Source organism: Ailuropoda melanoleuca, chromosome 20, assembly GCF_002007445.2.
Source record: "Ailuropoda melanoleuca isolate Jingjing chromosome 20, ASM200744v2, whole genome shotgun sequence".
Classification (NCBI taxonomy): Eukaryota; Metazoa; Chordata; class Mammalia; order Carnivora; family Ursidae; genus Ailuropoda; species Ailuropoda melanoleuca.
In genome coordinates, this window is record NC_048237.1 from 21,141,646 (window position 1) to 21,163,745 (window position 22,100).

The window sequence follows — 22,100 nt, forward strand, 5'->3', positions numbered from 1 at the left end:
CCCTGCTTGTGTTCCCTCTCTCGCTGGCTGTCTCTATCTCTGTCGAATAAATAAATAAAATCTTTTTAAAAAATTATAATCCTATATTAATGCTAATATTTTAAGCTTCTCTTAATAAAATAGTTCTCATCATACTCTATATATATTATATATAACTTCTTAAGGCTTTTGCCTATATTTTAATTCTATATTTAAAACAATCTCTGAAGTATGTAGGAAGAAATTTTTTAACAAATTATGTAATAGAAGCCAAAATGGCTGTAACTTACATGTAGTCATATAACTAATTGGTAGCTCTCCTAAATCTGGGTCCTTCTTTCTTCCCCCCAAGACCGCAATCCCCTCTACTGAAACCGCTCAAAAATTTTTTGAAGTAACGACTGCATATTTTAGGATCAGTTTCCAGAAAGATTTAATGTATCTTGGAAAGCTTCATGCATTAATGTTTATTAAGTTCAACTGATTTCTATAATTACAACAAATACAAAGATGAAAAACAGAGGTTATACTTTTATATTTGGTTTGCTAATAATGAATTGACCTATAAAATTGGTTATCCTAATAATGTATTTAACATGTAAAATTCCAAAGCAGTTCTTACATACATTTTGTAATTGTTGTAGTCCTCCCCAAGAAATTCCTCATGGAAACTTGATACGACTGGCTGTGGATGAGTTATTCTGTTCCAGGATTGAACTGTGTGAAGAGAGTGGGTGAGTATATGATAGACATTTGAGATGAAAGGATTTCTGTTTTTTATAAAGAAACCTGACCAGATATGCTCTTTGATGTGAATACTTTAGGAAATAGCAGCGCACAAGTATTTAGGAAGCCTAATGTTTTTGGAATCTTAACACCTACGGTAGTTTACTATGCCATCTTGTGCTGTGTTGTCATTATCAAATTTCGCTATATAGAATATCATACTACATTTAACTTATGAATACAAAGCAAATGCCTTTTCTTTTTTCCCCGCTGCTGAGTAGGTACAGTAAAACCTTGGNGAAAAACAGGACCAAAAAACAAATCCAAACACATTATTGTCCGAAAGTGTATTTGGCCTTGTGGTCCAGAAAAGCAGCTTAATAGATACTCAGTTTTGGGAATATATATCACATACTCTAACTTACTAAATTCACATTTCTTTATAGCATTTTTAGTTTAATATTGTAACATCACACTACTTATGGAAAGCTAAAGATATTTTATTCTTTTTAGAATCTGACAATTAATGTCTTTCTTGTTTCTGAAATACACTTTGTCCATTTCCCTGTATTGCTGATATGATGACATTGAGTTTGAAATCTCTGTTGGGGAAAAAAGTTTCATTACTCTAAATTGTAATCGACTGAAAAGCATTTTAGAAATCTGTTTTGTTTTTTAAAAACTAGTATCAATTTGTGTATGTTCTGAAACTATAATTAAATTATAATCCTGGGGCGCCTGGGTGGCATAGCGGTTAAGCATCTGCCTTCAGCTCAGGGCGTGATCCTGGCGTTTTGGGATCCAGCCCCACATCAGGCTCCTCTGCTATGAGCCTGCTTCTTCCTCTCCCACTCCCCCTGCTTGTGTTCCCTCTCTCGCTGGCTGTCTCTATCTCTGTCGAATAAATAAATAAAATCTTTTTAAAAAATTATAATCCTATATTAATGCTAATATTTTAAGCTTCTCTTAATAAAGTAGTTCTCATCATACTCTCTATATATTCTATATAACTTCTTAAGGCTTTTGTCTATATTTTAATTCTATATTTAAAACAATCTCTGAAGTATGTAGGAAGAAATTTTTTAACAAATTAGGTAATAGAAGCCAACAATGGCTGTAACTTACATGTAGTCATATAACTAATTGGCAGCTCTCCTAAATCTGGGTCCTTCTTTCTTCCCCCCAAGACCGCAATCCCCTCTACTGAAACCGCTCAAAAATTTTTTGAAGTAACAACTGCATATTGTAGGATCAGTTTCCAGAAAGATTTAATGTATCTTGGAAAGCTTCATGCATTAATGTTTATTAAGTTCAACTGATTTCTATAATTACAACAAATACAAAGATGAAAAACAGAGGTTATACTTTTATATTTGGTTTGCTAATAATGAATTGACCTATAAAATTGGTTATCCTAATAATAAAGCAGTTCTTACATACATTTTGTAATTGTTGTAGTCCTCCCCAAGAAATTCCTCATGGAAACTTGATACGACTGGCTGTGGATGAGTTATTCTGTTCCAGGATTGAACTGTGTGAAGAGAGTGGGTGAGTATATGATAGACATTTGAGATGAAAGGATTTCTGTTTTTTATAAAGAAACCTGACCAGATATGCTCTTTGATGTGAATACTTTAGGAAATAGCAGCGCACAAGTATTTAGGAAGCCTAATGTTTTTGGAATCTTAACACCTACGGTAGTTTACTATGCCATCTTGTGCTGTGTTGTCATTATCAAATTTCGCTATATAGAATATCATACTACATTTAACTTATGAATACAAAGCAAATGCCTTTTCTTTTTTCCCCGCTACTGAGTAGGTACAGTAAAACCTTGGTTAACCGGAACCCAGCTAATCGGACTCTCAATTTACTGGATTTTTTTCTGCATTCCTCATTTAGGAGAAAGAGGTAAATGGCAACCAAAAAATTGAACATAGTTCAAAAAAAAATTCAAAAGATGAAGACCGTATTCATCCCAGTCTCTTAACAATTTCTTATATCTACAGTATTGTACAATGAGAATTAAGATTTAGAAGGATGATCTTACAGCTAATTAATCACAAAAGAAGGAAAGAATAAAATACATTCAGTTCATTGTACTTAAGTCCAGAAAGTGAACTAATGTATTTTAACAGCACATACTGAAACAAAATGGTTTTCTGGTTAACGCTTGTTCAGTAACGACTGTGAACCAAAATACTGTGCCCTGAATATTCCGGTTAATCGAGATTTTACTGTATTTGTGGTATTCTGATTTGTGATATTCTGATCTATATGCTTAGTACGTGAGACTACTAAGAAAACAGAATTTGTTTCATCCTGATGGCAAAAAGATGCAATTAGGGAATATGCAATATAAAGAGGACTGGAAGAGTCCTACTATTTACCTCTCTGCCAGTATTATCCTTTGAAACCAGCTGAGAGGGAAAAAAATGTTTCAACATATTAAAGCTTTTATATCAGTTCAAAAACTATATGTTTTATAAGCTTAGAAAAAAAAATAGCTAGCTTTTCCTGGAGTTTTGCAAGTATTATTTCTTGTATATAGAATCTCACTGCTTATAAACTTCTGGGTGTAAGTATATAGAATACTAATAATAGCCACACCATTACCCACACCTAAAATCGTAATTATACTTACTATGAAATTAAGTAATAAAGACAACCCAGAAGTGATAAAAGGCAATTTTGTTTGAAATTTAATAAAGTTCATGCCTATTTTCAATTTTAGGTGTGGTGGCTTAAGAGAATTTTCCCAGCGAGTTTTCTGCCATGGGGCACCCCCTTTTGTTGTCTTAAATATGCAGCATTGGAAATCTGAAGATCTGGCATATGTACCATATTACTTGGATTTATCTGATCACAAGTAGGTGTTTTTTGTGTGTTTTATAAAACTAATAAAAAGCACATTTATTTTCTATTTTTCTGCTATTCCATTATGACTGTGACTAGCCCTTACGGAAATATGGTTGAAAAAATCATAGCTCTCTGTAATTCAGTATATCCTGAATAAGATTAGAATCTACTACAGGGCGTTAGTCACTGGCATTGTGCATGGTCAATGGAAAAGACAAAATTGAGTTCAAATCCCAGCCCCACCTTTTACAAGCTATGTAACCTTGGGCCAGAACTTAACCAGCTTACACATCAGTTTCTTATTCTGTGAAACAGAGATGACAGTACCTATCTGGTACATTATTGTGAGGATTTAATGAGATAACACATGTAAAGTGTTTAGGATAGTACCTGACACGTAGTAAACAGTCAGTAACGACTGGCTATTACTTGTATTTCAAGTCAAAGTAGTGTATAATAGGAGGTCATCATTTGAACAAAAAATGTTACTTTCAGCATTGCAGATAAAAATGTCTGCATACAAGTTAGGACATACAGGGTCTTTTAACTTTTGCCTTTAAAATGTTTTCTCTTATTTAATGGGATGATACACATTATGAGTTAATCTGTTAAAATGTTTTTCAAAATTCTTAAATTATATCAATTTTTTAAATTCTTAAATATTTTATTCCAAATTACCAGTTATAGTATGTGCTTTTTACAGGTTTCTTTTTTAGGTACTAGGATGCAAACAATATCAATATTTTTATTCCGTAATTAAAAATTTAAGGGGCACCCGAGTGGCTCAGTTGGTTAAGCATCCAACTCTTGATCTCAGCTCAGGTCTTGATCTCAGGGTTGTTAGTTCAAGCCCTGTGTTGGGCTCCACGCTGGGTGTGAAGCCTACTTAAAAATAACAACAACAGCAACTTAAGCAATGTTTAAAAATAAAGTTTTGTCTTTTTTGCTACGCTGTGTCATTTAATTTGCAGGTATTTGTTGGAAGGTGCCACATTATTTAACAAAGAGGAACATCATTATTCTGCAGCTTTCCAGATTGATGGACACTGGATGCACTACGATGGCCTCAGAAATGTGAATTTAATTTTGTTAAATAAACCCCCAGAGTTTCTCCTCCTGTCATCATTGGTTTATATTCGAGCAACAGAGAAATAAATATAGACTGATGCTAAATTAAATTGTTTTCCCTCCTGCCCATGCTCCCCCAGATGAAGGGCTTTTATTTTGTATATACTTGGTATCCAAGGAAATAGTTGAACTATACTAGTTTCAGAGGTGTATTTTCCAGTGTTTAGCCCCAGGTAAATATTATATATAGAGAATCTATGCAAAAATGTTTGTATTTCTTTTTTCTATGTCCTGGGTTATTTTTATATAAACATACTTTATGTTGAGATAAGATATATCTTGTAGCCTTTGTATTTTTTATTTATATGTACTCAAAAGATTTTTACAGTTCTGTCCTTGAAACCAAGAAAATACTTCATTATTTGAATTTGCAGTTTTTCTTTTTGGATATTCAAATAAAACCCGGTACAAGTCAGTATTTCAGTTTATATAAATTTAACAGTTCAAAATATATGACTATATTTTTTCCCTACCTCACTAAAATCCAAAGTGCACTGTTGGATCTAGTATGGATTTGAATGTAGAACTTACAGGTGGCTTAATCTTTTTTACTTGGTGATTTGCCTAATTTCCCTGCAGCAGTTTTTAAAAATACTTTGGTGATTTTATAATGGCAAATTACTTTAACCACTTGCTCTAAACTATTATAAACCTGCCAGCAGATTTTAAGTGTTAACTAAATTTGCAAGCTTAATTAAAGTTATTGTTACAAATAAATTATATAACTAATCTAACATAATTAAATGTAATGGAAATTCTCTAATAAAAATCTATTCTAAAGATAAGACAACTATAAATAAATATCAGGCAACTGGATGCTTACTAATGCTGGATTAACAATAGAAATGTACTTTAAATACATATTTAAGAGAAAACGGTACCTGGAATATTTTTTTTCCTCTTAAATCATATTGGCAGAGAGAAAAAAAATTCGTAAATTTTTGGAGTAACAAACTGCTGGCTTCTTTGTAAGTAGTTAAACTGATAGCATGAGGGTTTGATTTGCAATATAAATCACTAGAATTTTGTAGTTATCAGAAATTATATTTGTTTTCAAAACCCTAAGATCTCTCTTCCTTTTGCAATTTTAAGGAAAAAATTAAGTAATCTCCTCAAGGGAGAATACTTTTTGCAGTTTATCAACATTCACTTTAGTGTTTAATTTCAATAAACAGTCCATCTTAGGTTTTGGGTTGGGACTGCGTGCAGTATACTTGGAGATTTCTACCTGACAACACAGTTCACTGCCATATACCAAATTGGTAAGATTTAATTCAGTAAATTAAGTCTTACATTGGCTTGGTGCCATGCTGAAATAACTTACAAAAAGAATGAATAAATGTGTGAGTATAACATTGCTGAGAATGTCTCACTTTGAGCGAATACTGTGAAAATTTTGTCTTGCATTAGATAAAAAATAGTGATTTATTTTACAAAAAATTCTACTCCAGAGTTTATTTAAATAGTCCCCTACATGTATTTACATAGGATTTGATTTATAGTGAATTTTTCTGGGGACACCTTCTTGCATGAATCAAAGTATACAACTCACAAATATCAGCATATATCTAAGTGGTTCATTAGCATAATTATTCCTAATGCAGATTATTCTTTTAAGAATTGCACTTTATCTGGAATAATACTAGTTTATCACAAAACAATGACTTACCTACCTCACAGGGTTGTTGTGAGGATAAAGATGTTTGTTAAAATCTTGACTACCTTGAACATGCTAATAAAAAATGTATTTTTTCTACCTCGTTCATGTACAGGCAAGTCTCCCAGATTCTCTGTTACTAATGAACTTTTTAGATCTTTTCTTTTAAATTATTTATTTGGGCAGTTGCTCCTATCAGTAATGGGCTTAATGTGTAATAGAACTTAAGTATGCCTTTTGGACCCCAAGATAGTTGGATTTTAAGGATAATAGTTTATTGTTACAGTAGTGGTTGGTTGGTAGATAGAAGCAATTTCCCCTGCTACCAAATAATGGGTAGAAAAGGGGTAAAGGGGTGAAAAAATAATTAAATTAGATTATCTGCAGAGTGTGAAGGTGAGGGTATGGAAAATTCATTACAACCTTAAACACCCTTAGAAAAATTAGAATACTGGAGCGGGGAGGGGGGATCAGTGAAAGAGAATGATGAAATAATCAGATTTTCTTTTTTTTAGATTTTTATTTATTTGAGAAAGAAAGAGAGCACAAGAGGGAGGAGGAGCAGAGGGAGAAGGAGAAGCAGACTCCCTGCTGACCAGGGAGCCTGATGTGGGGCTCAATCCCAGGACCCCAGGATCACAACCTGAGCTGAAGGCAGACACGTAACTGACTGAGCCACCCAGGCACCCCCAGAATGTATTTTCAGTAAAAATGCCAAAAACCATAACTAAACCTTATGGGGAGAGCAAAAATGATTTTAAAACCCTGGCCTCAATCAGAGGGGGATAAGCAAATTTAAAAAGGAATGTCCAACTTCTCTGCAGCAAAAGAAACATTTTGCCCCCAATTTAGCAAATACTCTTACTTAGATTTATCCTTCAAAGTAGCTTTTCATTATTACTGTAGTTGATTTAATATCTGAGGCATTGGCACTGGATCTGATCCAATCAAAGAGGAAGAAAAACTAAAGATAACCATAGACATGCTTACTAGGGTGACTCCCATTCTATTTCATTCTTAGAGTATGAGTGAACAACTAAACTATATAAGCAGAAACCCCTATGACCCATAAACAAAAAGCTGTACATGTTGAGCATATCAACAGTCAAGTCTTATAATTAAATGATTTAATGATATTTAATTATTTAAAAAATAATTGTGCTATAGGCATAAAGGATAAGCAGATCATGCAAAAATGACTGCAATTATTGCTGCTGAACTACAGCCAAAGCAAACATTCATATTTTCATCATCCTTTGTCAATGCTCTAACATTTAAAATCAACACCAAATTCTTCTGCTTTAAAAACTACAACCAGGACAGCTTTTGAAGTTCATCCCAATGGTTTGATGCCTTACTAACAGGTTCCTACCCACCCGACTGGCCCAGGGTCTGGTCACCTGGATACCCTTTAGCCTCAAAATTAATTTGATCCCGGGGAAAACCTTTGACTCTGTCTTAAGTTGAAGAGGAAGTTAGTGGGGAGGCCACTGGGGCTAGATGATTTCTTTATATGCAGATTTCTACCTGAGGATGTGTATTATTTATACTGAGTGAGCAGTCAGTTCCATAATCCATCTGTTATTTTCTCAGTGAGGTCTTCTGGAAGGTATGAAGAGGAATATCATTTGGGGACACCGGGTGGTTCAGTCGGTTAAGCATCTTCCTTCAGCTCAGGTCATGATCCCAGAGTCCTGGGATTGAGTCCGGAATCAGGCTCCTTGCTCAGTGGGGAGCCTCTTTCTCCCTCTGCCTTCCATTCCCCCTGCTTGTGCTCTCTCTCTCACTCTCTTGCTCTCTCTTTCTCTGTAAAATAAATAAAATCATTAAAAAAAAAAAGAGGAATGTCACTTGAAAATGGAAAAATGAGCTACCCCAAAAGGACCCTCAAAAATGATGTGGAATGGAACAGCATCTTGGAGAGCAAATGAGCTGTGTAGACAAGTTAGCCATGGTAGAATTAGCCATCTGTTTACATGCTTATTTATAGTTTCATTACTTGCTCGTTTTCCCTCTGAATTTTGTAAAGTCTCATTTTTAATATGATTATAAAAATAATACATAAATCAATAAAAAAAATCAGTAAATCTAAAAAGGTGTAAATAAGAAAATGATCAACTATGATTTCTCCACCCAGTGATAATCATTAGTTCATACTAGAAAGCCTTTTTGAAAAGTCCAGCATGGCTTCATATTACTGAAGAGAACCGAGAGCCAAGGAGTTAGGGCTTTGAAGAAATGTGTACTCCTGGGGGTCAGCTTCATGGTGAAACAAGCTATCAACGTGGAGACACTTTGAGAGGAAAGTGAGACTGAAGAAAACTGCTATGGCCATCTATTCAGACATTTCTCTCTACCTGGACACTTGTCTTTAGAAGTCTTCATCTTCTCAAACCTTCAAGAACTTAGTTTATGAAAGACATCATTCCCTTACATTCCTCTATCTCCAAACTAGTATGCCAGGTGCCAGAGCTGGGAAGCAAGGCCCTGATGATGTAAATTGTCCCAAAGCAGATACAACCAAATAGAATTTCTGTTTCTCCATTAACCTGACAGTATAACAAAGAAAGATTAAAATAGACTGAGCATAATTGTCTTGCTTTAAGGGTAGAGTAGGAAAATAGCTCACTGAGGGAGTTTGTGAAAAGCAGGCTTAATAAATAGTTCTGCACGTCCAACATATGGGAATTTTAGGTAGAAAAAAAGAAGAGGAAAGCAAGCAACAGGAAACACAGGAAAGCTGACTTGTGTTCAGGTCAAGGAGAGGCCTGGTTAAGCCTTGAAGGAAATACCTGGCTGGCTAGAGAAATCTTTACCCAAACAGGCTAAGCTTGATTTGGGGGCTACAAGCTAGAATGAGTTAAGAACAGACATTCTCTACAGCATTTATTTAATACATACTTACTACCATTTGCTAGTTGAGTAAGATATTATTTATGCCCTGGAGGCAAGCACATGTCTAGAAAAGGGGAAAGATGAGTCGATCAATGATGACTATAAAAGGAAGTACTATGGCAGGGTTAGCACCTCAGGCTTTGTGAGTACAGGGAAGGGCAGCTCCACAGACAACTGCTGTGAGGTCTTCAAAACAGGCCCTTCACAGTTGCCTCCATCCCTGGAGGAGGCTTGTAGAGGAAAGAGACTACAGATTGCCTAACTTGTGCTCTCCAGGGTAATTGTGAGGTCCTATTTCCTGTACTTCCACCCCCAAATCTTAACCACTTTTAAGTTCCATTAGAAAGCTATAAACCCATAAAACAGATTTCAAACACCTTCAAATTTAAAAAGGAATGTATTGTAGCTAAAGTATTCCACAAGGATTAATAATGTCAAATCTTTTCATTTCTGACAGAAGGGAAAAGACTTGAGGGGAAAATGAGAGGACCATTGGGCCGGGTCCTCTCTCAATAGATGAGTTGTCAACTGGATTTAGGGCCCGACAGGAGTAGGGAATTCCCAACTCTTGCAGTTTTCTATATGAACACTAGGTGGCAGAAAGCTCCTCAGTATGGAACGTGGAAGGGGGGGTGGGGGAAGGAGAAAAAGAACGGCGCCCGGACTTTTCGGCCTTAAAGTATTAACCTACTTTATAATTTGGGGGAAGCAAATTCAGTTTCCCTTGTGTTCTGTGTCACTCTACACACTCATAGCTTGGGGATAACATACAGTGTTGACATCATTGATGAGGTCGGTTATGTTCTCTGCCAACAACACCCCAGCTCAAATAACATTTGTAAATTGACTCCTGGGTTTTTTTATCTATTTCCTCAACCCTTAGGAATTCCTGTCCCTAAAGAGCTTACAGAAATGCCAGAAGACCTGATTCAAAATTGACGTTTTTCACCCAAGAAAAAGATCATGGAATTGCAGACTTTCAGGTGAATCACGTATGATCACATTACCGCTGATTACCTCTATTATTATCACTTCTCAACTATTAATTTTTCATGCTGTTAAGGAGAGGCAAGAGTATGGCTGCTAAACACCTAGACCCTGAGGCCGATTGCCTGGGTTCAAACTTGGACTCTGGTTGTGTGGCTTTGGGCCTATTACTTGACTCCTCTGGTCCCCAGTTTCTAACTAAGATGGAGATAGTAATAGAATATATCTCATAAGGGGCGCCTGGGTGGCACAGTGGTTAAGCGTCTGCCTTCGGCTCAGGGCGTGATCTCGGCGTTACGGAATCAAGCCCCACATCAGGCTCTTCGGCTATGAGCCTGCTTCTTCCTCTCCCACTCCCCCTGCTTGTGTTCCCTCTCTTGCTGGCTGTCTCTATCTCTGTCGAATAAATAAATAAAATCTTAAAAAAAAAAAAAAAAGAATATATCTCATAAGATTGCGGAGAGGATTTAATGATTATTTATAGAACTTAGTGCCTGGCAGGTAGTAAGCATCATGAAAGTGTTATCTACCATTATTTTTTATTCCTCTTTCAATATTTTATTAAGGAATGAAATTAGTAGGTAAGTAGTGCTGCTGCAGAAAAGGAACTAAATTCTGTGGCAGTTTAGCTCACAGAACAAATTTTAATATTAAAAGGGTAAATATTAAATTCAGGAATTAGTTTGAAATGCAAAAACAAAGGTAAAGTACAGATGTTGGAAAAAGCAAAAGTGTTGGAGGAAAGTAAATAGCTTAAATTTTCCTAGTCAATAGTAATGAAATATCACCTCTTGTTCCTGCTCAAAATCATTTAACCACCAGATAATGTCCAAAATAGTTTATCTACCATTTGACTCTAAAACTTTATGAGACATAGTCCTCTACTCATTGGGAACCACCTACTCTCTTAAATTCTAGGATCCCTGCCTATTCAAACTCTAATTGGCCTCATTAGCACGGCAGGTGATGGCATGTTAGTCTCAAACTGTTAATTCTCCTCAGGGCACACACAAGAATATCCTTTAAAAGACTGTCTTCCTGATCAGGGACAGAAGTGATTGGTCCATCCTTCCTTAGACCTACCTTACTCCGTAAGAGATTTAAAGATTTTCATATACATGAAAAAATAAGCTTCCTTTCTTTCGTGTGTTTTAATATTATACATAATTTGAGCCAAAAAGAACCTGAGGCCAAGTGTCACCTTCTAATAAGGCCCTGAGTAAGTAAATTAATAAAAACAGCCTATGGGATACTCTTGTCTATTGTTGATGGGAAAGCAAAATGCAATCTCTTGGGAGAATTGAGAAATGTTACGGACTGAATATTTGTGTCTCCCCAACATTCATACACTGAAACCCTACCCCTCTCCTTGTGATGGTATAATAAGGTGGAGTCTTTGGGAGATAATTAGGATTAGAGAAAGTAAAAAAACCAGGGATGTACTGTATGGTGACTAACATAATATAATAAAAAAATATTATTATAAAAATTTTTTTTAAATAAATTTAAAAGAAAAAAAAAGGATTAGAGGAAGTCATGAAGTCATGAAGATGGAGCCCTTGTGAATGGGATTAGTGTCTTTAACAAGAGTCATGAGAGAGCTTGCTTCCCCTCTCTACTCTCTGCCCTGTGAGGATACAATGAGAAGTGGGCAGCTGTAACCCTGAAGAGGGTCTCACCAGAACCCGACTGTGCTGACACCTGGTCTTGGACTTCTAACCTCCAGAATTGTGAGAAACAAAGTTCTGTTATTTATAAATTACTCAGTCTGTGGCATTTTTGTTATAGCAAACTGAGCTAACGAAAGCAGGCAACATCCCACAAAATTACATATCCTCTACCCTTTGGCCCAGTGATTTCACTTCTAAAAGTCTATGCCCAAAACTCAAAATGGCAAATGCACAAGGATGCACAAGGCTATTCTCATCGTGACATTATTTTTAAGTGCAAAAGCCTGGAAACAACCCAAATGCACATCAGCAGGAGAGTACTTAAAAGATCCTGTGGCAGAGACGCCTGGCTGGCTAGGTCGGTTAAGTGCCTGCCTTTAGCTCAGGTTGTAATCTCAGGATCCTGGGATCGAGTCCCACATTCGGCTCCCTACTTGGTGGAGAGCCTGCTTTTCCCTCAGTCTGCCTCTCTCCCTGCTTGTGCTGTCTCTCTCCCTCTCTCTGGTAAATAAATAAAATCTTTTAAAAAAGAAAAAAAAAAAGATCTGTGGTATATCCACACAGTAAGGTACTGTGCAACTCTTAAAAAAGATTAGGAATTATCTCCATACACTGGTATGGAATAATCTCTAGAATACATTAAGCAAAAAGGAAAAAAGTTGCAAATCTGCTTTTTTGAAGATTGGTTTATTTGATCGAGAGTGCACACGTGAGTGGGAGGAGGGGCAGAGGGAGAGAATGAATCCTTGAAGACTTCTCCCTGCTGAGCCTGACTGGTGATTGATCTCTGAACCCTGAGATCATGACCGGAGCAAAAACCAAAAGTTGTCCACTCAACCGACTGAGCCATCCAGGCCCCTCATGCTATCTTTTTTGTAAGGAAATGGGGAAGGGGATGTACTTACATTTTCAATGAAACCAACATCTACTAAAAATGATTACCTATAGAGAAATACAAATGAACAGAGTGGAAGAGATGTAAATGCAGACAAAACTTCTGTGAATGCATCATCTCCTACAGTTCAACTTCAGGTTCACATGCATTTTTATGTAATTAGAAAATGAAATTTTATCAAAAAGATATCCCTAAATATTAAAACTTCAAAGTAACGTAACTGTACATTAATCAATCATGCTTTAATCAAATAAAAATACTATTTCATTTGACTCTAAAAACACTTTTTTTCCCCTTTTTTTAAGCAAGCTCCAGGTCCACATAGCGCTTGAACTCATGACTCTGAGTCATGCCCGGCAACCTTAAAAGCAGTGCTTTTCATATTTATCCTTGTGAAATATATTCTACGGACAAGAGAGAACCACAGAGACTCTTAATTGCATCCATTGGTGCTATTTATATCATCACTGTTATTTTGAAGCTATTGTAAGTATGTTTAAGATGAATCAAATAGGTAATTATGCTAATGTTGATAGAAACCAAGATTTTCAGGCTAAGAAAAAAACATTAAAATCCAAGAATTTAAGTAAAATCCCCTTTCTTTTAAAATAAAAAAGGAAACATGTCCTGACTCTACCTCTCAAATAGCCTAGAAGCAGTAACAACTGAGTAGCACAAAGCACCACTAGCAAAACACTGGGATCTCTCAATACCATTTCCCAGCAAAAAAGTGCCAGGGACTCTTGGGAGGACTGGCTGATTCTAGATGTGAGGAAGAAAATGTAAAAGCCCAAACACAGCGGTGTTTGAATTTGATACCTGAACTGTGGTTACATAAGAGAATGAACATCCTTATTTTTAGGACATATGTGCTTAAGTATTGAGGGATAAAAGGACATAATGTATGGAAACTAATTTTGAATGGTTAAAAAAAATAAGAGAAAGAATGATGAAACAAATGTAGCAAAATGTTAAAAAAAATTGGTGAACTTTGGAAAAGATATTTAAGAGTTCTATTATTCTTACAACTTCCCTGTAAGTTTGACATAATTTTAAATCATGTCAAAATAATTTTATTTTTTTAAAAAAAATTTAAAATATTTTATTTGAGAGAGAAAGAGCACATGCAGGGGGAGTGGCAGAGAGAGAGAGGGAGAAGCAGACCCCCACTGTGCAGGGAGACTGATGTGGGACTTGACCCCTGAGATCATGACCTGAGCTGAAGGCAAACGCTTAACTGACAGAGCCACCCAGGTGCCATCAAAATTATTTTGGTAAAATTTTTTATAAGCAAGGAAAATTTCAGTGAAACTCAATGGAGGTATCTACTGGACTAAGATGGGGCTATTAACTGAAACACACATATTGAAACAAATACTTAAAAAATCATGACTTCATATACTTGATCACCTTTGGAGGTTTCTAGGGCATCAGTTCATTACTCTAAAGACTGAGAGAATGAATCAAGCATCTTCCCCAGCTTTTCCTGTATAGACTTTATCTCAGGGTAGCCAAATAAGTGTTAGGGAAATGTTTTCCTTTATAGAATTTCAGCTAATGCAGAAAAAAAAAAACGGCAGAAAATCACTGTTTTGGGGCACCCAGGTGGGTCATTTGTTTGAACGTCTGACTCTTGGTTTCAGCTCAGGTCATGATCTCAGGGTCCTGGGATCGAGCCCTGCACTGGGCTCCACACTCAATGTGAAGTCCGCTTGAGATTCTCTCTCTCTCTCAAATAAATAAAATCTTGGGGAAAAAAAAAAAGAAATCACTGCTTTGCAACTCAATATAATAATGGATCCAGCAGTAGTCATTAATAGTTACTAAAACCATCAAATGAGAGTTTGATGGGGAACTCGATAGTGGAGGGATCAGACTGACAAGACCTAAATGCAAACCATGATTAATATTAGTTAGCATCATTAAAAGTGGGATAACCAGACATAATGTACCCCAGATGCAATGCAATAAGAATACACTGCATCCACTACACTTGCCAAAAAAAGAGAAAAAAGGAAAGGCAAAGAAAAAAAGGACGTGAATTTAATCAAGACTCTACAGCCAACTATCAGAAAATATGAAGAATAGGACAATAAGCTAAATACCACAAAAATCAAGTAGCCAAATCTATAATGTGGGACAATCTACTAGACAAATAATCTCATTTGTTTATAGGTAAATGACATGAAAAAGGAGAGGGGTGCAGTGACTGGTAGAGACTGAAAGGGACTCAGAGACTAACAGTCACACAAGGTACAAACTTTATATAGATCCTGCCTCAACCAACTAACAATAACGACAAAAAATTGGGACAGTTGGGGAAATCTGAATATAGATTGTATACTGAGTATGAAAGAAGTATTAAATTTTTAAGTGAAATTGTTATCAATGTGGTTTATAGAATGAAAAATTTGTGTCCTTATCATTTAGAGATGTAGTCTCAATTATTTACCAGTCATATTATTTTGCATGTCTGGGATTCTCTCTAAAAATATTCCAGAAAAATACATAGGGTGCATAGATGGATTAGCAAAATTAATTGTTAAGAATTAATTTTTGAAGCTGGGTGATGGGTACATGGGTACATTACTTAGAAAATGAAGGGAAGANGGATTAGCAAAATTAATTGTTAAGAATTAATTTTTGAAGCTGGGTGATGGGTACATGGGTACATTACTATTAAAAAATGAAGGGAAGAGGGCGCCTGGGTGGCACAGCGGTTAAGCATCTGCCTTAGGCTCAGGGCGTGATCCTGGCGTTATGGGATGGAGCCCCACATCAGGCTCCTCTGCTATGAGCCTGCTTCTTCCTCTCCCACTCCCCCTGTTCGTGTTCCCTCTCTCGCTGGCTGTCTCTATCTCTGTCGAATAAATAAATAAAATCTTTAAAAAAAAAAAAAAGGAAGGGAAAAAGGGGCGCCTGGGTGGCACAGCGGTTGGGCGTCTGCCTTTGGCTCAGGGCGTGATCCCGGCGTTATGGGATCGAGCCCCACATCAGGCTCCTCCGCTGTGAGCCTGCTTCTTCCTCTCCCACTCCCCCTGCTTGTGTTCCCTCTCTCGCTGGCTGTCTCTCTTGTCAAATAAATAAATAAAACCTTAAAAAAAGAAAATGAAGGGAAAAAAAGCCCGGAAAACATATCAAAACCCATTTGAGCTATTCTGTCTAATCACAGAACTGAATTTTATGCCTAGACTTAAGAGTCTGGACTCTTCATTGGAATAGCTTTTTGCTTTCCATTGTGAGTCTATTGTACAATCCACTTATCACACTATCTTCCAAATTAAAGTTGAAACTTTCACCCTCAATACTGCACTGGCCCCAGACAAGAGAACCATCAACTAATTTTATGAAAGAACACAAGAGGCACAGCTAGAGCACTGCCAGGGTAGCACTCTTTCTTCTATTCTCTCTCCCTGGGGGGGAAATTAGGTGTATTTTTTATTCCTTAAGCAGATTGTAGAATATGGCTTGATACGCCTCTGAACGTTGCATCACGTCTTACACATACCAAGCTCTTAACAACTCTCTGCTGACATACTTTACAATGACTTCTGGGTAACATGAGATGTTATCTGTGCACGTCTTAGCAATCACACGCAGAGCTTCAAATCCATCTAGTCAAGAAATCTTAATTCCAATATTTTAATAGGTACTCTTAAAATGGATATTTGCATGTTTTGCCATCTATAATATACTTCAGCATATATCTGTTAAGTTTCTACTTAAACTCTAGGAGTTGCCCCGTTAAGAATGCAGTTGAGGGAAGGTTAGCCATACCTGAACCAGGAAACCCATACTCAAGGCAGCTACAAACACGTTATCCATAATTTGATCAGCATCCAAAGTTTTGCTCATTAGTATATAAAATGTCAGGGACATTACTGTAGAATAGTGGCTCACAGACTAACATGAAATCAAAAAGTTGCTCTTATTGGTGAAATTAGAGTTTCAAGACATGCAGATTGTCTAAATTTATTTCCAATCCTTGCATGGACAGTTTATCTGAATCCATGCAGGCTTACAGTTTACAACTTCTTTAAAGATGGCACCTGGGGCTACATTCCTTGTTTACACCCTTTCCTTAAGGAGAACTGCTGGTTATCTTACAGTGGGCATAAACGTAACAGAATACTCTGTAACGCTGCCTTGTCTGCCTCAAGTAAACCCTCTCACAATGCAAGTTAAAGAATATAAAAAACAGAAAGCTGGGACTGCACCGAACTTACCAATTATACTCTTTAGCGCCGGCTTTGCTGAAGAATGTTTCTAATTGTCTGAACATGCGGCGGAATTCAGCCTAACACGTGTTTCATTACAACCCGGTAATGAGGATGTAAAAGACTGGCTATCCCACACCCGCCTCGACATTTGTGACCACTACCTATCTACGAAAAAACATCGAAGAGTTGAGAATGACAAAGTTAGCTTGGGTCAGTTCACAACAACTGACACATACAAAGTCATGTTTCTCAAATTTATTTTAAACATTTCACATTAAATGAAATTTAACCATAGTCATTACAGAGCATCACCACAATAGTACACACAAAGAACTTTTAAAATAAAAGACAAAAGAATACAACCTTCAACAAGTTAAATGCCACTTTACCATGTAAACAAAAATAAAACCCTGATGCTAAAAAGATACATATTCAGAGGTAAAATACATTTACAAAAACACTTAAACATTAACATAATCCACTAGGTCACATTCTTTGCGAGAGAGTACAAATATTAGTACCCCACATCTACAAAATTTCAGAGTCCTGTTAAAATCAAAACCATCTCTGGTTTATGATACAGCACAATTCATAAGGCAAAAATAGAGGCATTATCATCCAGTTCTTTAATTTCACTTGTATTTTAAGGCAAACTTGGAACTTTTTGCTTAGTATTTTAAAATAAACGGGACTTACACATGATAACTTGACAAAATTAACAATAAATTATCTCTAGTTAAATATGTGTAATATAAAAGACATATGGATAACAATTTTTCTCTCTACAGAGATGTAAACTGGATTTTTATTGACTCCATATTCACACCAGTAAGAAAACTTGTAAACCTGTAATATTTAAAACTTACTGTATTTTGCAATCTTTTCAAACGTGTATCAACACTGAATCAATATACTGTAAGTGAAAATCCAATATGTATCCAGCCACAGAATAAATGTATCTAATTAAGTCATGTCTAATTAAAGTGCTGTTTTACAAAGAAAAAAAAAGGTTAAGAAGTAGAACTGGATGTTAACTTGACATGTGACATCTTATAATTTCTTAGCTTTCAGACTACAGAGGTTATAGAGGTTATCACAAGTTTATTGAACTTTTAAGCAGTATATTTATTGTAGAATCTGATTTTCCTGAAAATGAGCACTTAGGTGACAATACCAGAAATCCAACACCACAAGTGAAAACAAATACAGCATTATATGTACATATATTTCCTTCAATTTTAGCCAGAGCCTTGATAGTATAGTAATTAATTTTTTAAAGTTTCTATAATTTTATTTTTCTAATAGAAAATATATTATCCAATTCCAGGAAGTTTAGAGTTCTATAAATATTAAGTTTTCTATAATTCTTTTTCATGTCAGTAAAACCTAATTGGACACTAAAGGACAAAAATGTCTACACATAAATTAGGTCTCTTAATCACTTCTGATGATATTGGCTATAAGGAATTAAATTCACACTTTACCATAATAGTTATTTGGGTACAGGTCTCCCTCACCATACTTTACTCTTTGAATTAAAAGACTTGTATCTTATTTATAGTTATTTCTAGCCCTGACAGAATCTGGCACAATATCACGTACACAGAGTAGACCCTCCATAATTTGTCAAGCTATCAAAAAATAATTTTTCAAAACCTAATGCCATTTTCCTATCATTAGATCGACCACTTCCTATAGTTTAACATTCATTCATATTTAAAACAATATTAGCAATAACCTATGGAACTTACAGAAACATCCTTTGGGCTACATTAAAAATCACTTAAGTTCTATTACTATATTTAACAAACACTAAATAGCCAAACACTCCTACCAGATTAAGTCTTCATAATTATGGAAGACAAGTATCTTCCAAGTGATAAGATTAATTTCTATTTCCACTGCCACCTTTTTCCCAAAATATTTCTGGACAATCTTAAATAGCTTTCTTCCCCTTGCCTGAGTATATAAAATTATTTCTAGAATCTTTAAGTGTGGGGATTTATAATCAAACATTTTGATGCTTTTTAACATAAGAAACATGTGACTTTAAATATACACAATTTGTCAGCAAAATATTCATGATGAAACTTCCCACAATACTTTATGAGAAGGTCTATTGTAAAGTTACCAGTTGTCAGGTTACAATACCTCTGGTTGTTATGAATAGTACCATAGGTTTAGTAAACTCAAAATTAGTATTTCTAAAGTTTGGGGTTTCTTCTCTTCTTTTTATAGCTTTTTGTAATTTATTCTCTAGTATATGGTTCCTACTATTGCCCAAGATGTTTTTCACATTTAGTCTTTAGCAGGATAAAGTTTAGATTTTTCCAAAACAATGATCAATATATGCCTTTGGTCTAATTTACCAAGTGATTATATGTTTTACAACAATTTGATAGTGACGATGATGATACATGAGTAAAACATTGTTAAAATGTGTAGTATAGACCTGTTTACAATTAAAATAGATCTTTACAGTCTTTCAAATTCCTTTATCTTTGGGGGAGAGAGGATTAAAAATAGTACTAATAGAACGCATTTAACAATTTGATATAAACAAAAAAAAACTGAGGACTTAAAATTAAGCATGTAATGAAATCTATTGAAATTGCTTTTCTTTAAATAAAGTCTAGGCCAATCACAATAGTGCACCTTGTTTCTATTCAATAGGTTTATTCAAATCAATTAAAAAGTTATTGCTATATATCATTATGTTATTCAAACAAGCAACATAGAAAATACTCAGCCTGTCAATTTTATTAGTAGCTCCTGTTGAGTTCTTAATTGGAAGAGACTAAAAATCACTTGCAAGGTTTTATAATCTGCGCAAATATTCATAAAGCATACTACTTACATGATTAAAGGTGACTTTACATAGTTTTGTACTATATATTTAAATCTACACTGGCAGTTTATGGAAGAACAAGAAAAACTGCAAAATGCCAGGCTACAAGTAGTTTATAACAGATGCTAATGAGCAAACCTATGTTTTATAATTACAAATGGCTTCTTAACAATAGTTTGGAATATTATGGCACTTAAGAATGCAGTATGAATTTTTTCTTAGGAAACAAATGTACACTGGTTTTGCAGAGACTATAAAGAGATAATACGCAGGTTACAAATAAATCAAGGAAAAGAAAACAAAACCACCACAGTACCAAAAATACAAGTACCGACATCCTAATAAAATGCAAAGTAATATGTTCAAGACTAACAGATATTTTCTAAAACATGCTTAAACAAAATGAGCTGGCCACTTATTTTAAATAAGCTGTCACTGGCTATAGCAAACAGTCTTGCTTGTTTCTTTAGTCAAAGTAGAACCAAATTTAGAACGATTACTCAAGTAAACATCGAGTTCCAGTTTTCCTCAGTAACGTTAAAATATTCAATTACCTAAGAAGTATACGAAGTAATGCATAATTGCCTAGTGCTTTATATTTAATGCATATATTTGTTTTTAAAAAGGACATATATCTAGCACAAGAAGAAGATTAAAAAAATGCATCTTTCTTTAGATCACTACTCAGGAACCATGAAAAGCATAACATGGGCCATTTAGATGATTTTTGGATGTTAACATTAGCATAATCACTAATATTTTTAATAAGCACAAATAAACCACGCTAGTAAAAATGAAAAAATACTATTAAAACATGTCATGCATATCTCATATTGAACATCCAAAAGAACATTATTATAGCCTTGTTATAGATCCTACAGTTAGCACCATTTTTATATCTGAACACTGTGAAAAAGCAACCGAATTTTTAGTTAAAAAACAAATTATTACAAGGATATGTGAAAAAAAATCAGTATGTACTAAGGGTGGTACTAAACATTTATCAAATATTTACATCAACACTGGGAAGCCTGGTCTACTATGAAAAAAATAAAACTGAAACTGGTATGCTTAACTTTCTATCCATGCTTAGCATAGCACAAGTGGGTAACTAAATTCATCCAGCATTAACCTGCCCTATAAAAAAGGCATAAACAGTAAATATCTGACTTCTTAAAATAAGCCCCCCAAAATCACAATAGTAAAAGCATTTGTTTTGGAAACTTATTACATCCCCAGCCCTAAAGCCATTTAGGAGGAAGAATATCCAGGTGACTCACTATGGCATATAATTTACAATCCTTAAAAGTACCCCCCTCAAAAAAGCAGCCCTTTATTTGTTTAAAATGTGAAGCATATGAATTTATATCCAACAGACAGTATCAGCACTCTGTCTAGTCATTCAACACACTCCAACATCTAAGCATCTCTCATCCTAGTAAATCATGGTGCATATATTAAGGAAGAAGGAAAGCTAAAAATTTTTTTAAAGCAGCAAGATTTTCTCCACATGTACACTTATGAACATAAAACTACTCTATCCCAGTATTAGGGGAAAAAAGTGCACAATTAAATTGGCAAGATCTTTCTTTCTTTCTTTTTTTTTTTTTTTTTTGATTATTGATTCACTGTAATCAAGAGCAACCAAACCAAAGCTACTTGTCAGTTCAAAGTACCCAACAGAACTTTGAGTCTTCATGCCTTTTCAAGTTAGAAAGAAAGTAATGTAGCTTTCGGATTTCAGGAAATTGGGCGTCCTTTCATGCGGCACAAAGTCCATCACCATACGACCTCTACCAGTCCACACTCCACACTTGTCAAAGCGCAGTTAATCCAAAGTTGCAACGACAGTATATCATGCCAGCTGAATCCAGCCACGTATCTGAGATAGGGTCATATTTCTGCACGGTATTCAGATAAGAAGAACCTGAGTGACCACCGACTACATAAAGGTAGTTATCAATTACTGCAGCACCAACCCCTAGGAAAAGTGGGTAAAAAGAGGGAAAAAACATGTTAACCATGAAGTTGACTTCTCACTAAAAATAAATTTGTATTTTAATGTTTTCTTAAAATACATTTCAATAATCTATTGTTAATTATACAATATTGCCATAGGTACTTACTGGGGAAAAAAAAAATCCCTTACCATGAAAGCAAGAGTTGAATCTTCCTTCCCCTCTCCTCCCCAATCCTACTCTCCCTCTCCACCACCACAGAAAAATACAAAGAATGT

General features: G+C 35.2%; 2 protein-coding genes across 5 annotated transcripts in view; one reads left to right on the forward strand and one right to left on the reverse strand.

The window, feature by feature from the left end:
* Positions 1-13,807, forward strand: part of C20H14orf28 (chromosome 20 C14orf28 homolog) — a 19,097-nt gene extending 5,290 nt beyond the window's left edge. Inside the window, exons 3-7 of one of the 3 annotated variants that reach the window (XR_004622204.1) lie at positions 624-713; positions 2,527-2,616; positions 3,440-3,574; positions 10,128-10,227; positions 13,102-13,807. Coding sequence is in view for 2 of the 3 variants with exons in the window: in XM_034648617.1 (XP_034504508.1) it covers positions 624-713; positions 2,527-2,616; positions 3,440-3,574; positions 4,536-4,719 (499 nt within the window). In the remaining variant the exon portion in view is untranslated. Of the gene's footprint in view, positions 1-623; positions 714-2,526; positions 2,617-3,439; positions 3,575-4,535; positions 6,462-10,127; positions 10,504-13,101 lie in introns of those variants that run through there. The other 2 variants (XM_034648618.1, XM_034648617.1) reach the window with 2 other exon arrangements.
* A 3,449-nt stretch (positions 13,808-17,256) lies between these two features.
* KLHL28 (kelch like family member 28) overlaps positions 17,257-22,100 on the reverse strand; it is a 36,696-nt gene continuing 31,852 nt past the window's right edge. For both annotated transcript variants that reach the window (XM_011236699.3, XM_011236700.3), the window contains exon 5: positions 17,257-21,845. In XM_011236699.3, coding sequence (XP_011235001.2) covers positions 21,682-21,845 — 164 coding nt within the window. In that variant the 3' untranslated portion in view covers positions 17,257-21,681. The remainder of the gene's footprint in view (positions 21,846-22,100) is intronic.